Source organism: Heterodontus francisci, chromosome 5, assembly GCF_036365525.1.
Source record: "Heterodontus francisci isolate sHetFra1 chromosome 5, sHetFra1.hap1, whole genome shotgun sequence".
NCBI lineage: Eukaryota > Metazoa > Chordata > Chondrichthyes > Heterodontiformes > Heterodontidae > Heterodontus > Heterodontus francisci.
This window is the reverse complement of record NC_090375.1, coordinates 115,031,141-115,054,628: the sequence shown is the minus strand read 5'-3', so window position 1 is coordinate 115,054,628 and position 23,488 is coordinate 115,031,141. Positions and strand designations below refer to the sequence as shown.

The 23,488-nt window shown below is 46.1% G+C and overlaps 1 protein-coding gene across 2 annotated transcripts in view; it reads right to left on the bottom strand.

Annotated features, from left to right (window-relative positions):
• mcmdc2 (minichromosome maintenance domain containing 2) overlaps positions 1–23,488 on the bottom strand; it is a 97,377-nt gene that overhangs the window by 58,468 nt on the left and 15,421 nt on the right. For both annotated transcript variants that reach the window (XM_068030909.1, XM_068030910.1), the window contains exon 6: positions 3,931–4,038. In XM_068030909.1, coding sequence (XP_067887010.1) covers positions 3,931–4,038 — 108 coding nt within the window. The remainder of the gene's footprint in view (positions 1–3,930; positions 4,039–23,488) is intronic.

Sequence of the window (23,488 nt, the reverse complement as noted above, 5' to 3'; positions counted from 1 at the left end):
AGGCCCTCTTTTCTTCCCAGCCACAATTTTAAGTTTTAATGTTCATGTGGCGAAATAATGTGTTCCTCAGTCTTGACAGGTGGGGGCCTGCATGACAATCGTCACTTGATTTCACACGCGGAGCTGTGATGATAGTGACAATACACATATCTTACAGGAGAGATTGGAGACGCAATCCGCACAAGGTGAGACACCAGGCACAATGAGCTGCAGCCAGGGCTTGGGCAAAAGATAGCACAGGTGCCAGGTGGCTAGCGGGCGAGGCTGCACACAGATTCACTGTAGAGGGCTCAATGAGCACTTCGATAGGGCAACCTAGAGAAGAATGCTGCTTGTTATGCACAACAAAATGTTTGGTACATTGGAAAACCTGTCAGAAAGCCTATGGTCAATATTAAGGAGCATGGAGGAGTCCAGCATCAATTTAGCACAGGGCTTTGGACAAAGCTTCCATCCTTTTCAGTATGGAAGTGGTGACCAACTCCATTAGCAAACCTGTGGACCCAACCATGATGCAGCATCTGATGACCAATGTCACAGCTTCGATTGCAGCACAAGCAGTGCTTCAGTGAAAGCTCAGACTGCTGTCATCATTGCTATGGATTAGTGTGCAAAGGGGCTTGCAAGGTCTCACAGCAGTACAGCAATCTGTCCTCCAACAGATTACGAGGATTGCTAAGGCACCATCCCAGGGGAATGGCAGTAGCTCCATGGAGCACAAACCTGCTGTCCTCTCTCAGAAAGACAGCATTCATTCCTCCATCCCTGCCACTCTAGTAGTTGCTGTAGCCTGTCAACCAGCCAGTCCAGACTGCTAAAGTCCCATGCGGAGGTGGTGCAGTCCACAGCCAGGCCCTCTAGGTCCAGAACTGCTCAAGGTTGTCCTCTAAAGCCAACTGCAGTTGCCTCCATTAAAAGTCAGCAGACTTTCACCAGCCATGCTGCAGCCACAAGGAAAGTGCTGTATTGGAACCCCGGGACAGGCAAAGGCATATGGAAGACGGGCACCAAGGGAATGTTCAAGAGTTGTTTGTTGACTTTTGTATGAAATATTAGATAGTTTGATTTATAAATTTGGTTTGGAATTTTTATTTTGTGATGGCTTCTGATATTACATTATGGCCCAGTGATGGTCAGTGACAGACATAAGATAAGATGGAGAACTGTTGGCAAATGAGGAATTGAGGTTGCAGTTACTGGTATCACACTCAGATGAAAGGGACTGTCTAAGATTCAGCTGGTTGCCCAATAGAAGGTAGCAACGGCTGTCCCCTCATAATGGCAAGGTTATGCTGCATGCAACAGGCTACCACAAGTCTTGACATCCCCTCTGCCTGTACTACAGGGCGCCTGCAGAGTTGCCCAGGCAGCAGAAGCATTGTTTCAACATGATGATGACCTGTTTTACCACATTTCATGTGGCAGCATGGTTTTCATCGCATGCATGCTGCGCACATGTGCGAGAGTTGTGAACCAGTCGCCAGCCAGAAAGTCAGTGGATAGCTCTTATCACCTCCCTATGATTTGCTTTGATGGCTCAAATGCAGCTGGCACAGTGAATTGCTGCAGAAAAAGGCCATCATGACTGCTGCCAAGTTACCGGGAATTAATGTGCATGATTCGCTGCCTATGGTCACAGACCACCTGGATATTGAGGGATGGAATCCCTTTCAGTTCCAGTATTTGGCAGATTTGACATGTGGCACCCACAAAACAATGTGCGTACAATCAATGGCACCCTGCACCTAACGAAGCTGCGTGCTCACTCCGGCTGCTGTTTTCTGGCAAGAGGGAATTAAATATAGTTAGCTTCCATTGAATAGAGAGCCTCAGTGACCTCCTTTACGCAACAGTGGGCAGAAAGCTGCAAGATGTTGCAAATATCTCCAGCTCCAGTCTGGATAGAGCCGGATGTATAAAAGTTCATTGCCACAATCACCTTCACAGGCACTGGTAATACAGACCTTGCCCTGCTCTGAGGTTGCAGTCGTACTTGCAGCACGGTGGCAGATTTCAGTGAGGACATCCTTACTGAAGTGCAGATTGTTGCTCGCTGAATTTCATGTAGGAAAATACTTTGGGCAGATATGGCCTCCTGCTGAGAGCCCTCCTCCCTCTTCCTCCTCCTTCTTCCAGCAAATTGTCCTGCTCTGCATGGCCTCTGTTCATTCTCCAAGTCATGACCTATTCCAAGAGGAATGCCTACTAGTGTTCATGTCTGGGAGCAAATGGTTTGTGCAGAAGCCTTGAAGTCAGCAAAAAGCCCTCCAGCACCTGCCATGACATTCCCTGTAGACTTTTGCAACTTGAAACAACTGTAGAAAGCAAACACTTGTAGAAACTTGGCAACAGCCAGAAATCGACCAGCAAGTAACCTGTAGGTGGTTGATTATCCCTTCAAATAGTGCTGGTGGGGGGTCCATCCTGCCGCTGAATGCGTGTTCAGCTGTGCAAGGTTAAGAGAGAACATTAACAGCAGCATTGAACTCAAAATGACACCACTGGTGCTAAATCAGCATTGCACATTGATTGACATCATGACCTGCATACTTCCGGCAGCTGTTCCATTGATACTCATGCAACGTTCTCACCATTAGGGCGTTAGGTGCGATTCACCTCAAAAGTGTATGCACATGACATGGACACCATGTTTGAGGTCTAAGGGCACTCGTAGCCACCCAAGAACAGCCACCAATGAGCCCAATTCCTCATCCTACATCTCTTCTCTCATCCTCTAAAATATACTGGTTTATTAGTGATTCTTAACTCCAGATTGTGACTAAGGAGGACACATCATCCAAAATAGATCCATCTTTGATAGCAGGCATGTTTCCTTCTGAATATTTTTTACAAGCCATTTGAAATGTGTTTAACAAATAATGCAGCTGTACAGTCAAACATGGGAAACTACTAAGTATTCTTCTTTGGCCTCCTTATCTCGAGAGACAATGGGTAAGCGCCTGGAGGTGGTCAGTGGTTTGTGGAGCAGCGCCTGGAGTGGCTATAAAGGCCAATTCTAGAGTGACAGGCTCTTCCACAGGTGCTGCAGAAAAATTTGTTTGTCGGGGCTGTTACACAGTTGGCTCTCCCCTTGCGCTTCTGTCTTTTTTCCTGCCAACTGCTAAGTCTTTTCGACTCGCCACACTTTAGCCCCGCCTTTATGGCTGCCCGCCAACTCTGGCGAATGCTGGCAACTGACTCCCACGACTTGTGATCAATGTCACAGGACTTCATGTCGCGTTTGCAGACGTCTGTAAAGCGGAGACATGGATAGCCGGTGGGTCTGATACCAGTGGCGAGCTCGCTGTACAATGTGTCTTTGGGGATCCTGCCATCTTCCATGCGGCTCACGTGGCCAAGCCATCTCAAGCGCCGCTGACTCAGTAGTGTGTATAAGCTGGGGATGTTGGCCGTCTCGAGGACTTCTGTGTTGGAGATACGGTCCTGCCACCTGATGCCAAGTATTCTCCGGAGGCAGCGAAGATGGAATGAATTGAGACGTCGCTCTTGGCTGACATACGTTGTCCAAGCCTCGCTGCCATAGAGCAAGGTACTGAGGACACAGGCTTGAAACACCCGGACTTTTGTGTTCCGTATCAGTGCGCCAAGTATGATTTACAAAACCTATATGTCACCTTTGCTTATATTTCAACACATAAAGTCATTATATATCTGTCAATAAAAAGAATCGGGTGGAAATAAGGCATCAAAGGTAAAAATTCCGGTGCACTAATTGGAATGAAAAAAGAAACACGAATATAAAGTGGTATCACTTTGAGACTGCTGACCAAAACCACACATTTACCAGTGACAGAGGAACTTACGAATGAAATGATTTGAGATTACTAATTTTGAAATACTCTTTACTGTTTCAATAAAATTCTGAAAACAGAAATTTAAGCCCATGTTACAATAAAAAAGCAAACTTACCCCTTAAAAACACAGTGAAAGACTGGTACCTAGAATATGATCTGTTGACTTGATTTCCTTTAATAACATCGAGGGCGGCTGCATCAATCATTTCAACAAGCTGTTTGTCTTTTGAAAATATATAAACAAATCAAAAATAATATTTTAGAAAATATAGTTTTATTTAAAAGTTTACAGGAATTAATATTTATTTTTTAAAGAAATTTAATGGTAGCAATTAAGTACGCATTGGCCTTGAAGAGCAGATGCACCAGACTGATATCAGGGCTTAAAGGGTTAAATTGTGTACAGGTTTCTATACCCTTGAGTTGAGAAAGCTGGGGGGTAATCAAATCGACATGTTTAAAATGATGAAGGGATACATAGGATGGATACAGGGAAATATTTCCACTGGTGGGAGAATCCAGAACAAGAGGGCATAATCTTAAAAATTAGAACTAGGCTATTTAGGAGTGAAATCAGGAAGCACCTTTCTACAATAGTGGAAATCTGGAACTCTCTCCCAGAAAATGCTGTGGACAATGGGTCAATTGGCATTTCAAAGCGGAGATTCATAGATTTTTGTTAAGTAAGAATATCAAGGGATATGGAGCAAAGCAGGATAAATGGAGTTGAGGTAGACATTGGCCATGATCTAACTGAATGGTAGAATAGACCTGAGGGCTGAATGGCCTATTCCTGAACCTATAGGATGATAATGAAATATTTAAACTTCCAGCCAAATGTGGAGAAGCCTACTGGAGCCTTGCAACGTTTCACTACATTAAAGACGCTATACAAATACAAGATGTTGTTGGAGAGTGGAAAATGTGCAATTTCTGAACAGCATTCACATTTTCATATTTTTCATTTATTCTTTCGTGTATATGAAGGGAACATTTGATCTTTGTACCTTTTCTGAAGAACCCTGTAAAATTAAAAGGAAGTATCTTTTACTTAAAATAGTTTTTCTAAAAATGTAATTATGCAAGTGCAATAATCCAGAATGTTTGTTCAAACAGGCTGCTTAATCTTTATAAGTATTATATTCCTAGGGTCAATTCACATTTCCCTAAAACCCCTTCTTACTTTGGGAATTCCATGCTCCCTTCTAAAACACAACTATATTTTTCACAAACGTTTGCTGTCTAAATGTCACAAATGACAATGAAGCAACATTGTCGATTGCTAAGTTACCAGTCCTTGTGCTTAGGGAGTCAGCAAATGCAAGACCAGTCCCATTATACTCTATGCGTGAGTACAGAGTTTTTAAAAAAAATTCTCATTACAAAGAAACTTAAACCAAGTTACTGAAAATTCACTATAGCTCATTGATTGGAATATAAATTAGGGAATATCATATTTTGAGAGCATATCTGAAAGTAACCATAAAAATGTTAATCAGTTTTCCAATGCTTTCCTACATTTATTTAAAAAAAACTTTTAACTGATAGCAGTTAACAGTGTGCAAATAATGCACTACAATAGCTCAAAAGTTATCATTTTCAGCCCTTGTCACAAACTCTAACTCTCGCCACCAACACCATCCCTCTCAACCTCTGTCTCAGACTGAACCAAACTAGTTGCAACCTCAGTGCCCTGCTTGACCCAGAGTTGGCTTCTGACTCCACATTATCTCCATTACAAAGACCGCACAATGCACAACTACAAGCTGAAAGCTGGACATGCCCACATGTACTGACGATACTTGTTTTTGCCAGAAATAATATAAACAGAATAATAAAGTGGATGGTAGTAACAAGGGAAAATAACCTGAACAAAAACTGACATATTATTAAAAGTAAACACCCAGGAAGTGCTTTTTAAAATGTTTTCCCACCTTCCTTCTTGAAGGCATTGCAGTGCTATAGGACAGGATTTTTAGGATGAGGGCAAGCGACACGAAAATTAGCGTCATTGGCCAGCATGCCAGTTGGACATCGCTGTTCTGACACTACTGTTCTGACCATCGTTGATATTGCTCGGGGCGGGGCGAGGTGGGACCTGGAACCTGGCAAACCGCCTGATTTAGATAATAGGCCAATTCATCTTGTTAACGAGCTTGATGGCAGCTCGTCAAGGGCCAGTTTGGAATTTTGGCGCGGTCACAAGATGGATCAGGTACAGTCCAGGTGAAAGGAGGTGGCAACAGAGCAATAAGCCAATCATGGTCATGCCATGCAGTTAGTTGTGCCCTAAAAAGGGTGCACAGCTGAGAGGGGCACTCAACCATTGGCTCATAGGTGCTATTGGGCAAGCAGAGTTAGCAGAGTAAGTGGTCTGTGTGGCTCAGTCAGGTGAGGGGGTCGTGACCCTCCTGGGGTAGTGGGGACATGGTGTGAGGGGGTGGGGAGGTCCAATAAGCACTCAGTGCAGCTGACCACAAGCAAGGCAACAGCTGGACATGGGATTCAGGTACTCAGAGATAGGGTCGAGTAGCGATGAGGATCAACATCCCCAGCAGTAGATGCATATCCCCTGGCATGAAGAAGGCAGAGGAGAGGAACGGGGGCAGGAAAGCAATGGAGGCCATACCCTCAACATGGAGTGTACTGCTGAAGAAGCAGCTACCTGCACAGGTCAGAGAATCAGTGCCGCAGGAGATTGCACCTATCTAGACAGACGGTCACTGACATTTATGCCCTCGTTGAGGAAGCCTCAGATCTCGTAGTACTGCCTGCCATGTGCTATCAGAGCCGTTAAAGTCACTATGGCCTTGAACTTCTTCACCTCTAGGTCCTTCCAAAGATCAGCAGTGGATTTTGGTGGTGCCTCTCAAGCAGCAGCAAACCACTGCATCTCGCAGGTCACCGATGCCCTGTTGTGAGAGCTGGGCAGTACATGCAATTTCAAACAAATGGGGCCTTGCAGACACAAAGGGCAGTGGGATTTGCTTTCATCGCTGGATTTCCACAGGCGTAGGGCATCATCAATTGCATCCATGTGGCCATCAAGGCGCCAAGTGAGCAGCCAGCGAGATTCAAAACTGGAAGGGCTTCCACCCCCTCAACATTCAGCTGGTCTGCGACCACAACAAAAGTTTTATGCATGTGTGCACTTGCTATGCTGACAACTGCCATGATGCAGTCCAGAATGCCATCCAGTCACAAGGTTTGGGTGGTTCTAGGGGACAAGACACATCTCTTTACATGACTCCGAGATGGTGCCACAGAGGTGCTACGAAAGAAGCCTTCTGCTCACAAGGTCCACTATCGGGATGGTCATCGGCCTTCTGAAGATGTGGTTCCAGTGCCTGGACCGGTCAGGTGGCACCCTGTAGTACACTCGTACAAGGGTCTTGCACATTGTGATGGTCTTCTGAATTCACTATAACATGGTCCTCTGGAAAATATAGAAAGTCTATGGCTCAAAAAGAGGCCACTTGGTCTATTGTGTCTGTGCCGGCCAAAAAACGAGCCACCCAGTCTAATCCCACCTTCCAGCAATTGGTGCATAGCCCTGCAGGTTACGGCACTTGAGGTGCATATCCAGACACCTTTTAAATGAGTTGAGGGTTTCTGTCTCTACTACCCTTTCAGGCAAAGAGTTTCAGAATCCCTCTAATCTTTCTACCTGTCATGCAGGCCTCCACCTGCCAAGAATGAGGAATATTAATTTTGCCACATGAACATTAATTTTCAACTGTTACTGGAGTGAAGAAAGAACTGGTTAAAAAAACCCACAATGGATCCTTGGCTGGAGAGACATTTTTGCATATTAACAGACAGTGCTTGGAAAGGACAAAGGGGCTACTCCCTGCTCCAATTTAATCCACAATGGACTTTTGATTACCAGATATTGAAGGTGGAGGAACTCGTATTCCAGGTTAAGATGCTAAGATGGCCGAATACACGGAAGACGTGGTAAGACCAATTTAGTCACATGACTGCTGATTTGTGTCACTGCAGAGTTTTGAACTGAGAGTTTTAAATTGGCCACAGAGAATATGAACAGAGCTGAAAGCTCCTGGATTGAGAACATCTCTCTCCTGTCTGCTCTCATCTCTTTCTCAGCAGCTTTGGAATCCACTGAAGACATATGAACCCAAGAAAGAAAAGTCTCCTACAGTGAACAAGATTTAAGAAGAATACTGGGCCCCAACGAAAAGCAAGAACTACCTACAAAAGGACTCTACAGTGAGCTCGAAGCACAGTAACAAGAAACTCTTCAGATATTACCACAAACCTCTCCACTTTATTTTTCTTCTGCTCTTTTTTGTCTCTATTTGCATGTGCGTAGCACATATGCATGCTGTATCTGTTGGCATTAATCGAATTAGAGTTTAAGTTTAAGTTTCAATAAATTTCACTTTTCTTCTTTAAACCTAAGAAAGCCTGTTTGTGCTCATTTCTTTACCTTATAATTGAAAAGCGGTGAACAAGGATCCACCAAGGGGGAGCTCAAAACACGGTGTGTTTAAAATTTAAACCTGTTACAGTAAGACCAGGTGAAGGCTGAAAGGGACCCCTAGACACCTTTCACACCTGGTCATAAAAGAAATTTGGGTGCTAGCATCCGGAATTGACCCACAGACAAATGAGAGAAATTGGAAGTGGGAAGACAAATTGGTCCCAATCAAACAAAAGAGCAAGATTAATACAGGTTTTCTTGTGGTTGTGTGTGATTGAATACTAACATGTCTGTAACTGAAGCTAGTAGCACTCCAAGCCAGGGTGAAGTAACTTAGGATAAGTTAAACGCACTGTCTATGGAGGAGTTGAGGAAAATGGCTGAGCAGTGTGGGATCACTGTACGTGACAAGGCTAGGAAGTCTGAACTCCTAAGGCTAGTGGCCAACCATTTTTCCCTTGCATCTGAAGAAGCAGAAGCAGTGTTAGAAGTAGACCCAGACAGGGTATTGTTAGCAAAGATACAATCGGAACTGAGGAAACTTGAATTAGAGGAAAGAGAAAGGGAGAGACAGGGGAAAGAGAGAGAGGCAGGAGAGGGAGAAAGAGAGAGACTTCCAGAAGGGACATGAAGGAAATGAGAGGCTGGAGAGAGAGAGAGATAGAGAGAGAGAGAGATAGAGAGATAGAGAGAGATAGAGAGAGAGAGAGAGAGAGAGAGAGAGAGAGAGAGAGAGAGAGAGAGAGAGAGAGAGAGAGAGAGAGAGAGAGAGAGAGAGAGAGAGAGAGAGAAAGAATATTCCAGAGAGAATCCAAAGAAAGAGAGCTGAAGCAGCTTGAGTTAACCAGGGGGCGACAGAATAACCCCAGTGAAAGCATGGCCATTATGGAGGAGCATAATTCAGGGCTGGGTACAAAATTGCCAAAACCCACTCAACTAATTCTAAAATTCAATGAGGAAGATGTGGAAGAATTTTGTGTGTCTTTTGAGAAACTGGCAAGGCAGCTAAAATGATCAGCTGAGACCTGGCCTCTTTTACTACAAAGCAAGCTAACTGGAAAAGCCCATGAGGTTTATTCCTTGTTGCCAGATGAAAGTTCATCAAATTATGAACTGACCAACAATGCTATCCTCGGGGCATATGAATTCATACCCAAAGCCTATCGCCAAAAGTTTAGAACCCTCAAAAAGCAAGCAAATCAAACTTTTCTGGAGTTTGAAATAAGTAAGCAGCTGGCTTTTGATCAGTGGCTGAGGGCTCTTAATCTCAGGGAAGTAGTTCTTTTGGAGGAATTTAAAAACTCTCTCCCACTCTCCATAAAGACCCATGTAGGGGAGCAGCAGGCTGAGAGAGCCAGGTAAGCGGCTGTTCTGGCAGATGAGTTTGCTTTAATTTATAGGTAAGTTTCCCAGGCAAGAACCTTTCCTAATCACCCCCACAAATCCGAAAAGGACGAAGGGTGGGAAGGTGATCTCCACCCAGGCAGTCCTGGGAGAGAAAGGAAAACAGGAGACACAGGGGGCCCTCCTCCAGCCAAAAAGGAACGTGCTGTGAACAAGAAAGAGACCAGGAGAGCTGTGTGCTTCCATAGTAATAAAGCAGGGTTTTTAAAAGCTGACTGCTGGAAACTAAAGGGCAAACCAGTAGGGTTAATCAGGACACACCCGCTCAGTGATGATGGGACCCTGATGGAAAGCACAGCAGAACAAACTGTGACTTTAACTGCAGTAAGAGTGCAACACAGGAAACTTACTACGACCAGTGCAGGAAAATTTAATAGGATTCCTGAAGGTTATCAGGGTTTTGTGTCTGAAGGGAAAGTAACCCCATACCCCTTGAGTGGGGCAAGCAAACCCAGTGATTCTTAGGGACACAGGGGCCACTAGATCCCTTTTACTGGCTGAAAGGGACCCCTAGTCAGTTTTCTCACCTGGTCATAACACTACCAATAACTTTAAATCTATGCCCCCTTGTCGTTGACCTCTCTGCTAAGGCCCTTCACATCCACTCTATCCAGGCCCCTCTCAATTTTGTACATTGCAATCAGATCTCCCCTCAGCCTCCTCTGTTCCAAGGAGAACAACCACAGCCTATCCAATCTTGCCTCATAGCTGCATTTTTCCAGTCCCGGCAACATCCTCGAAAATCTCCTCTGTACCCTCTCCAGTGCAACTACATCCTTTCTGTAATGAGGTGACCAGAACTGCACACAGGACTCAAGTTGTGGCGGAACCAATGAGTTATACAGTACCAGAATAACCTCCCTGCCCTTATATTCTATACCTCAGCTATTAAAAGAAAGGATTCCATCTGCCTTCTTAACCATCTTATCGATCTGTCCTGCTACCTTCAGGGATCTGTGGACATTCACTCCAAGATCCTTCACTTCCTCTACACCTCTCAGTATTCTCCCATTAATTGTGTATTCCTTTGCTTTGTTTGACCTCCCCAAATGCATCACCTCACACCTGTCCGGGTTAAATTCCATTTGCTACTTTTCTGCCCACCTGACCAGTCCATCAATATCATCCTGCAACCTACAGCAATCCTCCTCGCTATCTACCACACGGCCAATCTTTGTGTCATCTGCAAATTTCTTGATCATGCCCCCTACATTTAAGTCCAAATCGTTAATTTTTTTTATTCATTTGTAGCATATGGGTGTCGCTGGCTAGGCCAGCATTTGTTGCCCATCCCTAATTGCCCTTGAACTGAGTTGTTGCTGGGCCATTTCAGAAGGCATTTAAGAGTCAACCACATTGCGGTGGGTCTGGAGTCACACGTAGACCAGATCAGGTAAGGACAGCAGATTTCCTTCCCTAAAGGACATTAGTGAACCAGGTGGGTTTTTAACAACAAATCGACAATGGTTTCATGGTCACCATTAAACTAGCTTTTAATTCCAAATTTATTAATTGAATTCAAATTTTAACAACAGCTGCCAAGGGAATCGAATCCATGTCCCCAGAGCATTCACCTAGGCTCTGGATTACGAACCACTATGCCACCACCTCCCCTATACCCCAAAAAGCAGGGGACCCAGTACTGAACCCTGCAGAATGCCACTGGAAACAGCCCTCCAGTCACAAAAACACCCGTCAATAATTACCCTTTGTTTCCTGCCACTGAGCCAATTTCGTATCCACCTTGCATCATTTCCCTGGATCCCACGGGCTTTTAATTTTTAACCAGTCTGCCATGTGAGGCCTTGTCAAAAGCCTTGCTAAAATCCATGTAGACCACATCAACTGCACCACCCTCATCAATCTTCCTTGTTACTTCTTCAAAGAATTCGATCAAGTTGGTGAGACAAGATCTCCCCTTGACAAATCCATGCTGACTATCCTTGATTAATCTATGCCCTTCTAAGTGACAGTTTATCCTGTCTCTCAGAATTGATTCTAATAATTTGCCCACTACTGAGGTAAGACTGACTGGCCTGTAATTATTCAGTCTATCCCTCGCTCCCTTTTAAACAAAGGTACAACGTTCGCAGTCCTCCAATCCTCCGACACCACACCTGTATCCAATGAGGACTGGAAAATGATGGTCAGACCTTCCGCTATTTCCTCTTGTGCTTCTTTCAACAGCCTGGGGTACATTTCATCTGGCCCTGGTGATTTACCAACTTTCAAGGGTGCTAATCACATTAATACTTCCTCTCTCCCTATGTTTATTACATCCAATACTTTACACTCCTCTTCCTTAACTACAATATCTGCATCGTCCCCTTCTTTTATGAAGACAGACACAAAGTATTCATTCAGAACAGTACCAACATTTCTGCCCCTACACATAGGTTACATGTTTGGTCTTTTATGGGCTCTACTCGTTCCTTAGTTATTCTCTTTACTCTTAATGTATTGATAAAATATCTTTGGGTTCACCTTGATATTGCTTGTCAATATTCTTTCATGCTCTCTCTTAGCTTTCCTCATTTCCTTTTTGATCTCACCCCTCCACTTTCTATACTCCTCTCGGCTTTCTTATACACCTCTTGGCTTCAACAGCAGACCTTGAGGGTGAGGTGCTAGAATGACACAAAGAAGGAGAAGGAAGATGCAGAGCAGAGAGGTGCCCAGGCTTTGCAGGAAGATGGCTGAGGCCAACTCAGAAGTCAAAGCTATTCATCAGGATGGCGTGAACGTCAGGGAACATCTGATCCAGGCACGTTTTACTTGAGCATTTCTCACCCAGCAGGACTGCATACTATGGAACTCACTTTGATCTGCCTGTGAGAACAATTCCATTGAAGACACATCCTTGAATAGAAACATTCTTTCAAGGGTTTGAGGGGAGCGGGCAGGAAAGTGGAGTTGAAGCTCAAGAATGGCGGAGCAGGCTTGACGGGCCGTATGGTCTGCTCCTGCTCCTATTACTTATATTCACTCTTTGCATGGTGCTCATCTGTCCAGCGGTCTCACTGTCCTCGTTCAAAGACTATTGCTTCCCTTCACCACTTAATCCCTCTTTGCCAGTTTTGCCATTAAAGAATAGAAGCTGATACATCTTGGTCATGTGTCAACATTTACAGTGTTAGGAAAAAGTTACAAATGCACATTGACAAGTGAAATAAACCCCAGTGAACCACACACTGCTCTGACCGTCACACTAGCCTCTGCTCTCGGCTACTTCTACACAGTGCTCTTCTTATGGTATTGGATGAGGTGGAGGCAGGCTGCTCATTTGTGCGTGCATGCAGCTGAGATGCATGTGGCAGTCGTCCTTGTTATGGAGGTGCCAGTGGGGGCACCTCCGGAGGCTGCTACACCAGCGACACTGCAGCGGCAGCCTCCGTCACAGGGCCCTGCTGCATAGAGGGACCCTGAGTCAGAGGAACCAAGGAGGCTGATCATGATGATGGTGCCCTCATCCTCTTTGGTAACTGCCTCAGCCCTTGGATGGCGTTCTGAATCACTGGAGAGGAGCATCAGCTGGGGTGCAACTGGCATCCACTCCATGTCTTTTTGTGCCATCTGCGTCACTGACCAGTCTGTGCTACAGAGCGTGGCATGCATTCTGTGTGAGTGTGCTGTTCCTGCATCCACTCCGACTGCTGCTACATATGGCTCTCCACGAGGTTGGCCACTGTTTCAATGGAGGAGCTCATGCATTCAAAGCCCTGAGCCATGGTGGTGCACTTGAGCTGAATGGACTCCTCCATTCTCATCCCATGACCCCACACTGCCTCAAGGAACTCTGATATGTGGGTACACATCTTTGGTCAAAGTAGAGCCCCCTTGCTTTTGAATCCCAGGCTCTGCATCTGCAGCCAGCTGAGCATAGCCTTGTCTGTCCTCCATACTTTGAGGGGGACTGCCCAGCTACCTCTGCCACTTCCTCCTGCTCACTTGTGCTGTGCTCTTCACCCAGTGCCACCCTTTCTAAACATGTGGAGGGACCCACCAATATCAGCTTATCTGCGTTGGTGAAGGATGTACTTGTATAATGTAATAGTGCTGGCTCTGCTTTCAGATGTTCACAGGCTCCCAGTGATGCAGCTATACTTTCACACTCCCCTTCCACGACTGACCCTGTGGGCGACACAAGAAGATCATGAGAACTCGCCTGTAACAGCAGAAGCCTCTGCAGTGCTGAGGCTTCCCCCCAATGCAGTTGAGTCTTTGGAGTGCTGTTGGACAGGGAGGAGGGCACTCCACTCCTTTCATCTACAGATCTCAATATCTTTTCACCCTCTCCTCCAGGTGTTCCCATCTCTTGATCGCCCACTTGGTCCTGCAGGACCACCCAGGCGATTTCCAGCAGTGCCTTCTCCATGGCAGTGAGGATGGCGAGCTGGGGCACTCCTCCTCCCATGTGAGCTCTTCCTGGAAATTATGTGCCTCTGCTCCTGCAATGACAAAGGAGAGAGAAATAATGCACTGCTAGCCTCTCTGACCAATGACAGTGGCTCATTTACATAAGAACCTGCTTATGTAAATGCAGGAAAGAGCACACTGAACGCGTGAAGGTTACAGCTCCCTGTCTGTTTACTCCACTGGCACCAAACATAAAAATACACTAAAAAAAAAAATTATTTTAAAGAAACAAACTCATTACAGTGGACAACCATTGCTTGCCACCTCAAAGCAGGAGAACCGTTGAGAGTTTAACTCTGTTTCAAATCAGCAGTGTTGCTGACTTGTTTGTTAAACAATGGATGCAGGAACGCCTCGCTTCAGCAGGAATGCAGGTTTGTGATCCTGAACCTTTCTCTCTTGACCTCTTATCTCTACTCTTCGCAAGCACCACAAGAACAAGGTTGAGAGATGTGCTCGTGGTCCTCCTGTTGCTAGATTTCATTTAAACCTGTGAACCACAGATTATCTTGATCTCCAGATCACCAGAGGCCTCTTCAGCATCTTAGAGCTTTTTGATCCCTGGGTCTTCCATGCTCCCTAGCAAGTCCTCCATGGCCTTTGGGAGCTGGATGCACACCCCAATTCCCCCTTGCCAGCACAGTTTCCCAATCACCAACCCAGACATTAGGCCCCTCCCTCTGGATCTTTCTTCTCTGGCCACGCTTCTGCCCGCTGCCCTTGCCTCTCTGGATCCACCTCCAAGCCTGCCAAAGACAGTGCTCCCATTCCTGAAGGTACTTCCAGGTGCCTAAAACGGCCCCAACCCAGCACTCTCTGCCGGCACCTACTGGTCCGGAGATGCACACCCTGAGCAGAATGTCCAACGAAGCAGAAGCTGCTCCAAACGCGAAGGAAATGCTTGCTCATCGGTTCACAGCAGCTGACGAGGAGACAGTGCAGCCTCCAGCTACACTTGTATCAGTGCTGCCAGTTCCTCAACAGCGTTAGGGCTCTAGGCATTGCTGACGGGTCAGTAATTACCCTGGGCACACATTTCTCCCAGGTTCAGGAACACCATCAACCCTCAGGCTGCTCAGCTGGCATGTCTGCTGGTGGCTGCAGACTTTGAAGCCTGTCATCTGGGTCTGGTGTTGCAGTCACCTTTCTAGAACTAAATCTCTGTGGTACTGAACTCAGTTCCTCTGCATGACAATTCCGCTGCTCACAATTTCTGCAACCTCCAGCCAGGTCTGCTTTGTTTGGCTGGGTGGCCTTCTCCTGCCACCCTCTGGAAACACCACCCTCTCACAGCCTCCAGCAGAACCCAAAGGGCTGTATCTGTGAACCGTGGGGCAGCCCTGCCCCGAATGCCAGGCCTCTGCTTCTCCTCCTAGTGAACACACCATCCTGACTTGGAACTATATCGTCGTTCCTTCACTGTCGCTAGGTCAAAATCCTGAAACTCCCTTCCTAACAGCACTGTGGGCGTAGCTACCCCACATGGACTGCAGCAGTTCAAGAAGGCAACTCACCACCACCTTCTCAAGGACAATTAGGGATGGGCAACAAATGCTGGCCTGGCCAGCGACGTCCACATCCCATGAATGAATAAAGAAAACTGGAACTTGATCCTGATTCAAAACGGCTCCACAGTAATGGCTGCCATGATGCCTTTAAATCGGGCCCCCACGTTACAAGATCCACTCCATTCTGCACCCGCCACTAATTGGCTGCAAACCCATCCTCCAGGCAATTAGCAACTGACAGGGGGAAAAATTGCAGACAGTGACTACGTACACCACATACACATATTCAACCCCAGGTTAAACAAATTTTTGATTGACAAGGGAGTCAAGGGTTATTGGCGGGGGGGGGGGGGTGCGCAGGCAGAAAGGTGGAGTTAGGCCATAATCAGATCAGCCATGATCTTATTGAATGACAGAGCAGGGTCGATGGGCTGAACGGCCTACTCCTGCTCCTATTTCTTGTTATGTTCTGGTGTGGGGTCAGGACCCGGAAATGGTTTCGAAGTCTGTTCTGAACCCCGGAGGCAAAATCCAGCCCACAGTTTCAAGGGTGTTAGAATCTCCCAGGAACTCATCCAGGTGATCAGATTAAGGAGAGAAAAGTAGGCCAGGGTTCTTTTTATATGAGGCCATGAGCAGTGAGGTTACATGATCACAGAGATAAGTGGTTGGCATTTGAAAATGATCCAGTCTCTCCCACCCTTCTCAAGGACTATTAGGGATGGGCAACAAATGCTGGCTTTGCCAGCGACACTCACATCCCATGAAAGAATAAAAAAAAACCCTACACACTCTCTTGCTCACTCACTCTCTCTCTGGGGGGAAATCTTATGAGCGCGCGGTGTTCCCAACGGCGGGACAGGAAGTTGTCGCAACTTCCGCTCCTGCCGCAAATCCCGTTTCCCACGTGATTTTGTATTTAAATTAGCCATGCAGCGACAGGCACGGGAGACATGTGGGATCATACAGCGGGGGCGGCCTTTCGATGGTGGAATCCGCCGTCACTGCCCAAAGCAGCATAATCGCCACAGATATAAAACATTATGTGCTTGCAGTCTCAAGGATCAGCAGCCTTCCTTTCATGTAGGTATCTTCAGACTAACTTAAATAGAAGCTTTCCCTTATTTTGTGAAACTCACCAACAACTTCATATCATTTATTTTCCCTACAGCCAAAGTGAAATAAATGGTAGCCAGCAGACCATACTGTCATGCTGGGCCCCCACCTGCCAAGAATGCGGCACATTAATTTTGTCAAGAACATTGATCTTAAACTGTTACTGGAGTGAAGAAAGAACTTGTCAAACAGATCAGCCATGGCTGGAAAAGACATTTGCATATTAACAGACAGTGTTTGGAAGGACAAAGCAGACATTCCCTGACATTCAACCTGCAATTGGCTTTTGCTCACCAGACATTGAAGGTGGGGGAGGTCGCATTCCAGGTTGCCTGCTTAGATGGCCGAATACACAAACGGACATGGGCAAACCAGCTAGTCACATGACTAACCTGCTGGGCAACCTGAGCTTTTTGAATTTGTACAAACAGTTTGCGTAAAAAGTCTGTTTGCTCCTGGACTGAGAAGGTCTGCTCCCATCTCTTTCTCACAAGCCTCTGAATCCACTGAAGACACATGAACACCAAGAGAGAAAAGTTTCCTACAGCAAACAAGGTTAAGAATAATACTGGGCCTCAACAAAAAGCAAAATCTACCTACAATCAAGGACTCTACAGTGAGCTCGAAGAACCGCAACAACAACTTTTCAGATAATGCTTCAATTTTTTCCACTTTATTTTTCTTCTGCTCTTTTCTATCTCGATTTGCTTGTGTGTATCGTGTGTGCATGCTAGCTTGGAGTGCGTTGTGTATCCATAGGCATTAACTGAATTAGAGTTTAAGTTTGATAAATTTCAACTTTTCTTCTTTAAACCTAAGAAAGCTTGTTTGTGCTGGTTTCTTTGCCTTATAATTGGAAAGCAGTGAACAAGGATTCACCAAGGAGGAGCTAAAAACACGGTGTGTTTAAAAATAAACCCTGTTATAGTAAGACCAGTTGAAGGCTGAAAGGGAACCCTAGACCTCTTTCTCGCCTGAACGTAACAATACGAACATATGAATTAGAAGTAGGAGTAGGCCACTCGGCCCCTCGTGCCTGCTCTGCCATTCAACAAGATCATGGCTGATCTGATTGTAACCTCAACTCCACATACCCACCTACCCCCGATAACCTTTCAACCCCTTGCTTATCAAGAACCTATCTACCTCTGTCTTAAAAATATTCAAAAACTGCTTCCACCACGAGGAACAGAGTTCCAAAGAAACATGACCCTCAGAGAAATATTTCTCCTCATCTCGATCTTAAATGGACGACCCTTATTTTTAAACGGTGTCATGATAGGCCCCCATTAGTTCTAGATTCTCCCACAAGAGGAAACATCCATTCCGCATCAACCATATTAAGACCCCTCAGGATCTTATATGTTTCACTCAAGTCACCTCTTACTCTTCGGAACTCCAGCGTATATAAGCCTAGCTTGTCCAACCTTCCCTCATAGGACAACCCACCCATTCCAGGTATTAGCCGAATAAACCTTATCTGAACTGCCTCCAACGCATCTACATCCTTCCTTAAATAAGGAGACCAATACTGTACACAGTACTCCAGATGTTGTCTTAACAATGCCCTGTATAGCTGAAGCATAACCTCCCTACTTTTGTATTGAATTCCACTCACAATAAATGATACAAACGATAACATTCTATTAGCTTTCCTAATTACGTGCTGAACCTGCATACTAACCTTTTGCAATTCATGCACTAGGACACCAAGATCCAGCTGCATCGCAGAGCTCTGCAATCTCTCACCATTTAAATAATATGCTTCTTTATTATTCTTCCTGCCAAAATGGACAATTTCACATTTTCCCACATTATACTCCATTTGCCCGATCTTTGCCTACTCACTTAACCTATCTATATTCCTTTCTAGCCTCCTTATGTCCTCTTCACAACTTACTTTCCTACCAATCTTTGTGTCAACAACAAATGTAGCAACTATACCTTCGGTCCCTTCATCGAAGTCATTTATATAAATTGTAAGAAGTTGAGGCCCCAGCACTGATCCCTGTGGCACAATACTCATTACATCTTGCCAACCGAAAATGACCCATTTATGCCTACTCTCTGTTTCCCGTTAGCTAACCAATCTTCAATCCATGCCAATATGTTACCCCCTACACCATGAGCTTTTATTTTCTGCAATAACCTTTGATGTGGCACCTTATCAAATGTCTTCTGGAAATCGAAGTACAGTACATCCACCAGTTCCCCTTTATCCACAGCAAGTTACTTCTTCAAAGAACTCCAATAAATTGGTTAAACATGATTTCCCTTTCACAAAACCATGTTGACTCTGCTTGATTACTTTGAATTTTTCTAAGTGTCCTGCTATAACGTCTTTAAGAATAGCTTCTAACATTTTCCCTATGACAGATGTTAATCTAACTGGCCTGTAGTTTCCTGCTTTCTGTCTCCCTCACTTTTTGAATAAAGGAGTTACATTCGCTATTTTCCAATCTAAAGGAACCTTCCCCAAATCTAGGGAATTTTGGAAAATTAAAACCAACCGTGGGATAACTCTGAGAACGTGGGTGCAGTGCCGCAAGTGAATCAATGACTTGCTCAGATCAGCAATGGTAAGTGATCCTGGCGAAGCAGCTCCATTGTTTTCTTCCATGGCTCCGTGTCTTTAAGGCAGAGGGTATGCAAGGAATGCAGTGGAATGTGTGAACAGCCTTGGTGCTATTCACTAAATGATGTTGTGTCAAGATGAACATTAGCATTGTTATGTGATTGGATGTGTCGTGTGAAATCCAATGCAGAATGAGTGATGTTGATGCATGTATGCAATGTTTGTGATGCATCATTTGCCATGACATTAAATCTGCACTGTCTGTTGCAGGATAAACAATGCCACAACCAGCGCGAGCGCGCTAAGACAGGAGGAGGAGTCCCTGATATCAGACTGCTGACCACGGCTGAGGTGGAGGCATCTGAGATCGAGAGAGAGGAGGGAGGCAAGGCGAGCAGAGATGGTGAGACAGGAGCCACAAGGCGTAAGGATTAAGTGTAATCTCTGCTCTTGCAGCCATATGTGGAATCTGAAGAAAATTATGTGAATTCATGTGAAGCACATGCTTAAAGTACCTGTGTTTGTATCTCCACCGTAGGTGCCCACACTTGAGTAGCAGAATGCTGCGTGGCCTTAGAATCCTCCACTGGGGAGCAAGAAGAAGCCAATGCCCCAGGGGGTGCACCATCACCTACCCCTTCTTCCACTGCCGCTGGCACAGACAAACCCCCCACGGGCCATGTGGATGTAAGTTTAGAACCTGGATCACAAACTGGTGGGCACGATACAGACACGTCCCAGCAGCTGAGGGAGCATGTGCCAGCCGGGTCCCCTTACAATCGGAAGACTGCTGGGCCCAGAACCCTGCTCAGCCCCATGCTCATGATGATCCTCTGTCACGAGATGTCTGATGGATGTGCAGCAAAGCTATGTGGAAAATATGTTGGAGATGCCTGAGGTCATGCGTGGCTTATCGCATGCCATGGAGGAGTCCATGCAGGCCATGACGTCTGCCATGCCCCAGGCATTTGAGTGTATGGCTTCCTCAGCAGAGAGTCTGGCAAGCTCCAAAACGTGTCTGGTTGATCACTTGAGCTACATGCGATCCAACCTGCACTCCATCATTGTTGCCATGGGCTCCATGCAGCAGAATACAAGCGAGAGGGGTGAGGAACCTGGACCTCCCTCCAGGTTCTCCTTACCCTCAGGGAGACAGGCAGGTGCCATCGTGCACACAGATGGAGGAATGGATGTGCCAACTGCCCCGGGATCTTCCTCTCAGGACACCCCCAGGGAAAGAGGCGGCTCGTCCTTCCCCCCCGCCGGCATTGGCTCCCTTACCTCCAGCAGGCGAGCACATCGGGGATACTCAAGCACCACAGCTGCACAGTCGGATGGAGCCATCAAGGCCCTGTTCCTCCAGAGGACGCTCGCCACAGTCATCTACAGCAATAGGGCAGCACATTGAGCAGACTGCCTTCACTTCAGCTGCTAATGTTGGGGTAGCACCTGGACATAGTGACAGGAAAAGAAAATTGAAACTGTTTTGAGCACGAAGGTGGGACAGCTGATCTAGAAATGTTCAAAAATGCAAAGATGTATTAAATCATTTTTATTTCTTGCAAAATTTGATCCACTCTCAGGAATGTTTTGCTTGGTTAGATGGATACAAAGAGGTTTTTTGGAGGCCTATGGCAGTAACACAATAATGCTTGCAAAGCATCTCAGGAAATCTCCAGTGTCCATATCTCATCAGCATTTTAGTCTTCCAACTTTAATGGTGGCTGCTTTCCTATTGATGATTACTAACTTTTTCCAATACTGTAATGCCTTACTTTTGTTTTCGATGGTCATAATTTAACATTGCTTGTAGTGGTGTGTAATCACATTCATCATAGCCCATGGATGATTTCAAATGCCAATCACATAAAGGTGCAGCCACGCTTCACTAAGATTATATAGAGATGAATAAGACCTCATTCAAAAGGGAATTTCTGTGCAGAATTGTTGTTTCTCCTCCCAACGTTCCTTGATGATGTGGCGTATTGTTGGCTGAAACATGCATAAATTAGGTTCACCCTGATGTCCCTTGCATGTCTGCCCATGGCCCTCATATCGATGACAGCATTGTTGTCCTCCTCCTGACCCTCCTCATAGTCAACCTCATCTGAGGAGGACTGGTGTTCCTCCGCCTGCAGAATGTTGCCACATCTAATTGCAAGGTTATGCGAGGCACAGCAGACAACGATTATTTGTGACACCCTCAGTGGCGCGTACAGGAGAGCCCCTCCAGACTGGTCAAGGCAATGGAATCTCACTTTCAGCCTGCCAATGGTGTGTTCAATGATGGCTCTGGTGGATGTGTGAGCGACATTGTACCTCTCTTCAGTAGCGTTTTGGGGATGACGCACTGGTGTTATCAACCATGTACAAAGGGGTTAACCCTGGTCACCTAGGATCCATTCATCCACTTCAGCTGGTTCCTCAAAAACTGCTGGCAGCAGGGAGTTCCTCAAAATGTAGGAGTCATGACAGCTCCCTGGGAAACGTGCGCAAACATGCATGATTCTTCTCTTGTTATTACAAACCAGTTGCACGTTTAAAGAGTGGAAGCCTTGGCGATTAACCAAGACAGCAGGCTGGTTCCAAGGAGCTCTAATAGCTACATGAGTACAGTCGGTCACCCCTTGCATTCTAGGGAAGCCAGTGATGCTGCTGAAGGCCGCAGACCTTGCTGCCTGGCTGTCCTTGTTTACAGATGAGTAGATGAAATCATTGGCATGTCGAAAACGAGCATTGGTCACCTCTTTGTTGCACCTGTGTGTCACAGACTGCGAGATGCCACATATGTCGCCCATTGATCCCTGATAGCAAAGAAATTGAGTGCAATAGTTACCTTGAGGGTAAGTGGCATGGGGTTCCCAACGAAAACAAGCTACTGCAGGTAATGCCCATCCCAGGAAATTCGGCCAGGGCTCCCGTTCATGTCGAGTCTGTGCGAATCGACACGGCCTGATCCGGAAGTACGGCCTAAATATGTGCCGCCAATGTTTTAGACAATACGCCAAAGACATCGGCTTCGTCAAGTTGGACTAAATTACAAAAGGAGCAGGAGTGCAATCTAATGCAGTGAAATGGAAATACTCAACTGTTGAACAACTTTCTACTGTCTTCACATGGGAGAAGCAAATTTTTGTGATGCTCCATTTTTGTAAATAAAACGAGCTTGCCAATGGTGAAAAAAAAAAGGTAATGCTGAAGGGTCGTACACATTTCTATCAACATTGCAAGTCACATCCTCATGCTTCTCTGGCATTGCCTCTCTGACATCTGAAGGTAATGTGTCCTTGTCCTGTGGATGCGATGACACACCAGCGCCAGTCTTCGATAATATCTTTCCTGGACGGTTTCATTATGAGCAGCCTCACCCTCCTGCACTGCCTGCTGCTCCTGTTGAGGCATCATCTGTTAATCGCCAAGATCCCTCCTCAGTCTCTCCCTCTGCAATTGTTCGTGTGCTAGCGGACAAATTGCATACATGAGACTTGTGTTGGCTTTTCAACTGTCGAGATGAGAAGAGTGTTGTAAAACCGTCTTCCTTCTGCCATTCAGCAAAACCATGAAAGTCATGAGCAGATCGCTGTTTTGTGCCTTATATTTGCATGCAGCAGCAGATCCCACCCACCATCATTTGTCTCCTCCCAATCGACCTGCATTCTTTATTTTTTTATTTAGAGTTACAGCACTGAAACAGGCCCTTCAGCCCACCGAGTCTGTGCCGACCAACAACCACCCATTTATACTAATCCTACATTAATCCCATATTCCCTACTACATCCCCACCATTCTCCTACCACCTACCTACACTAGGGGCAATTTACAATGGCCAATTTACCTATCAAACTGCAAGTCTTTGGCTGTGGGAGGAAACCGGAGCACCCGGTGGAAACCCACGTGGTCACAGGGAGAACTTGCAAACTCCGCACAGGTAGTACCCAGAACTGAACCCAGGTCACTGGAGCTGTGAGACTGTGGTGCGAACCGCTGCGCCACTGTGCCGCCCACTACAATGGCCAATTTACCTATCAAGCTACAAGTCTTTGGCTGTGGGAGGAAACCGGAGCACCCGGCGGAAACCCATGCGGTCACAGAGAGAACTTGCAAACTCTGCACAGGCAGTATCCAGAACTGAACCCGGGTCGCTGGAGCTGTGAGGCTGCGGTGCTAACCACTGCGCCACTGTACCGCCCACATTCCTTGATTGGACACG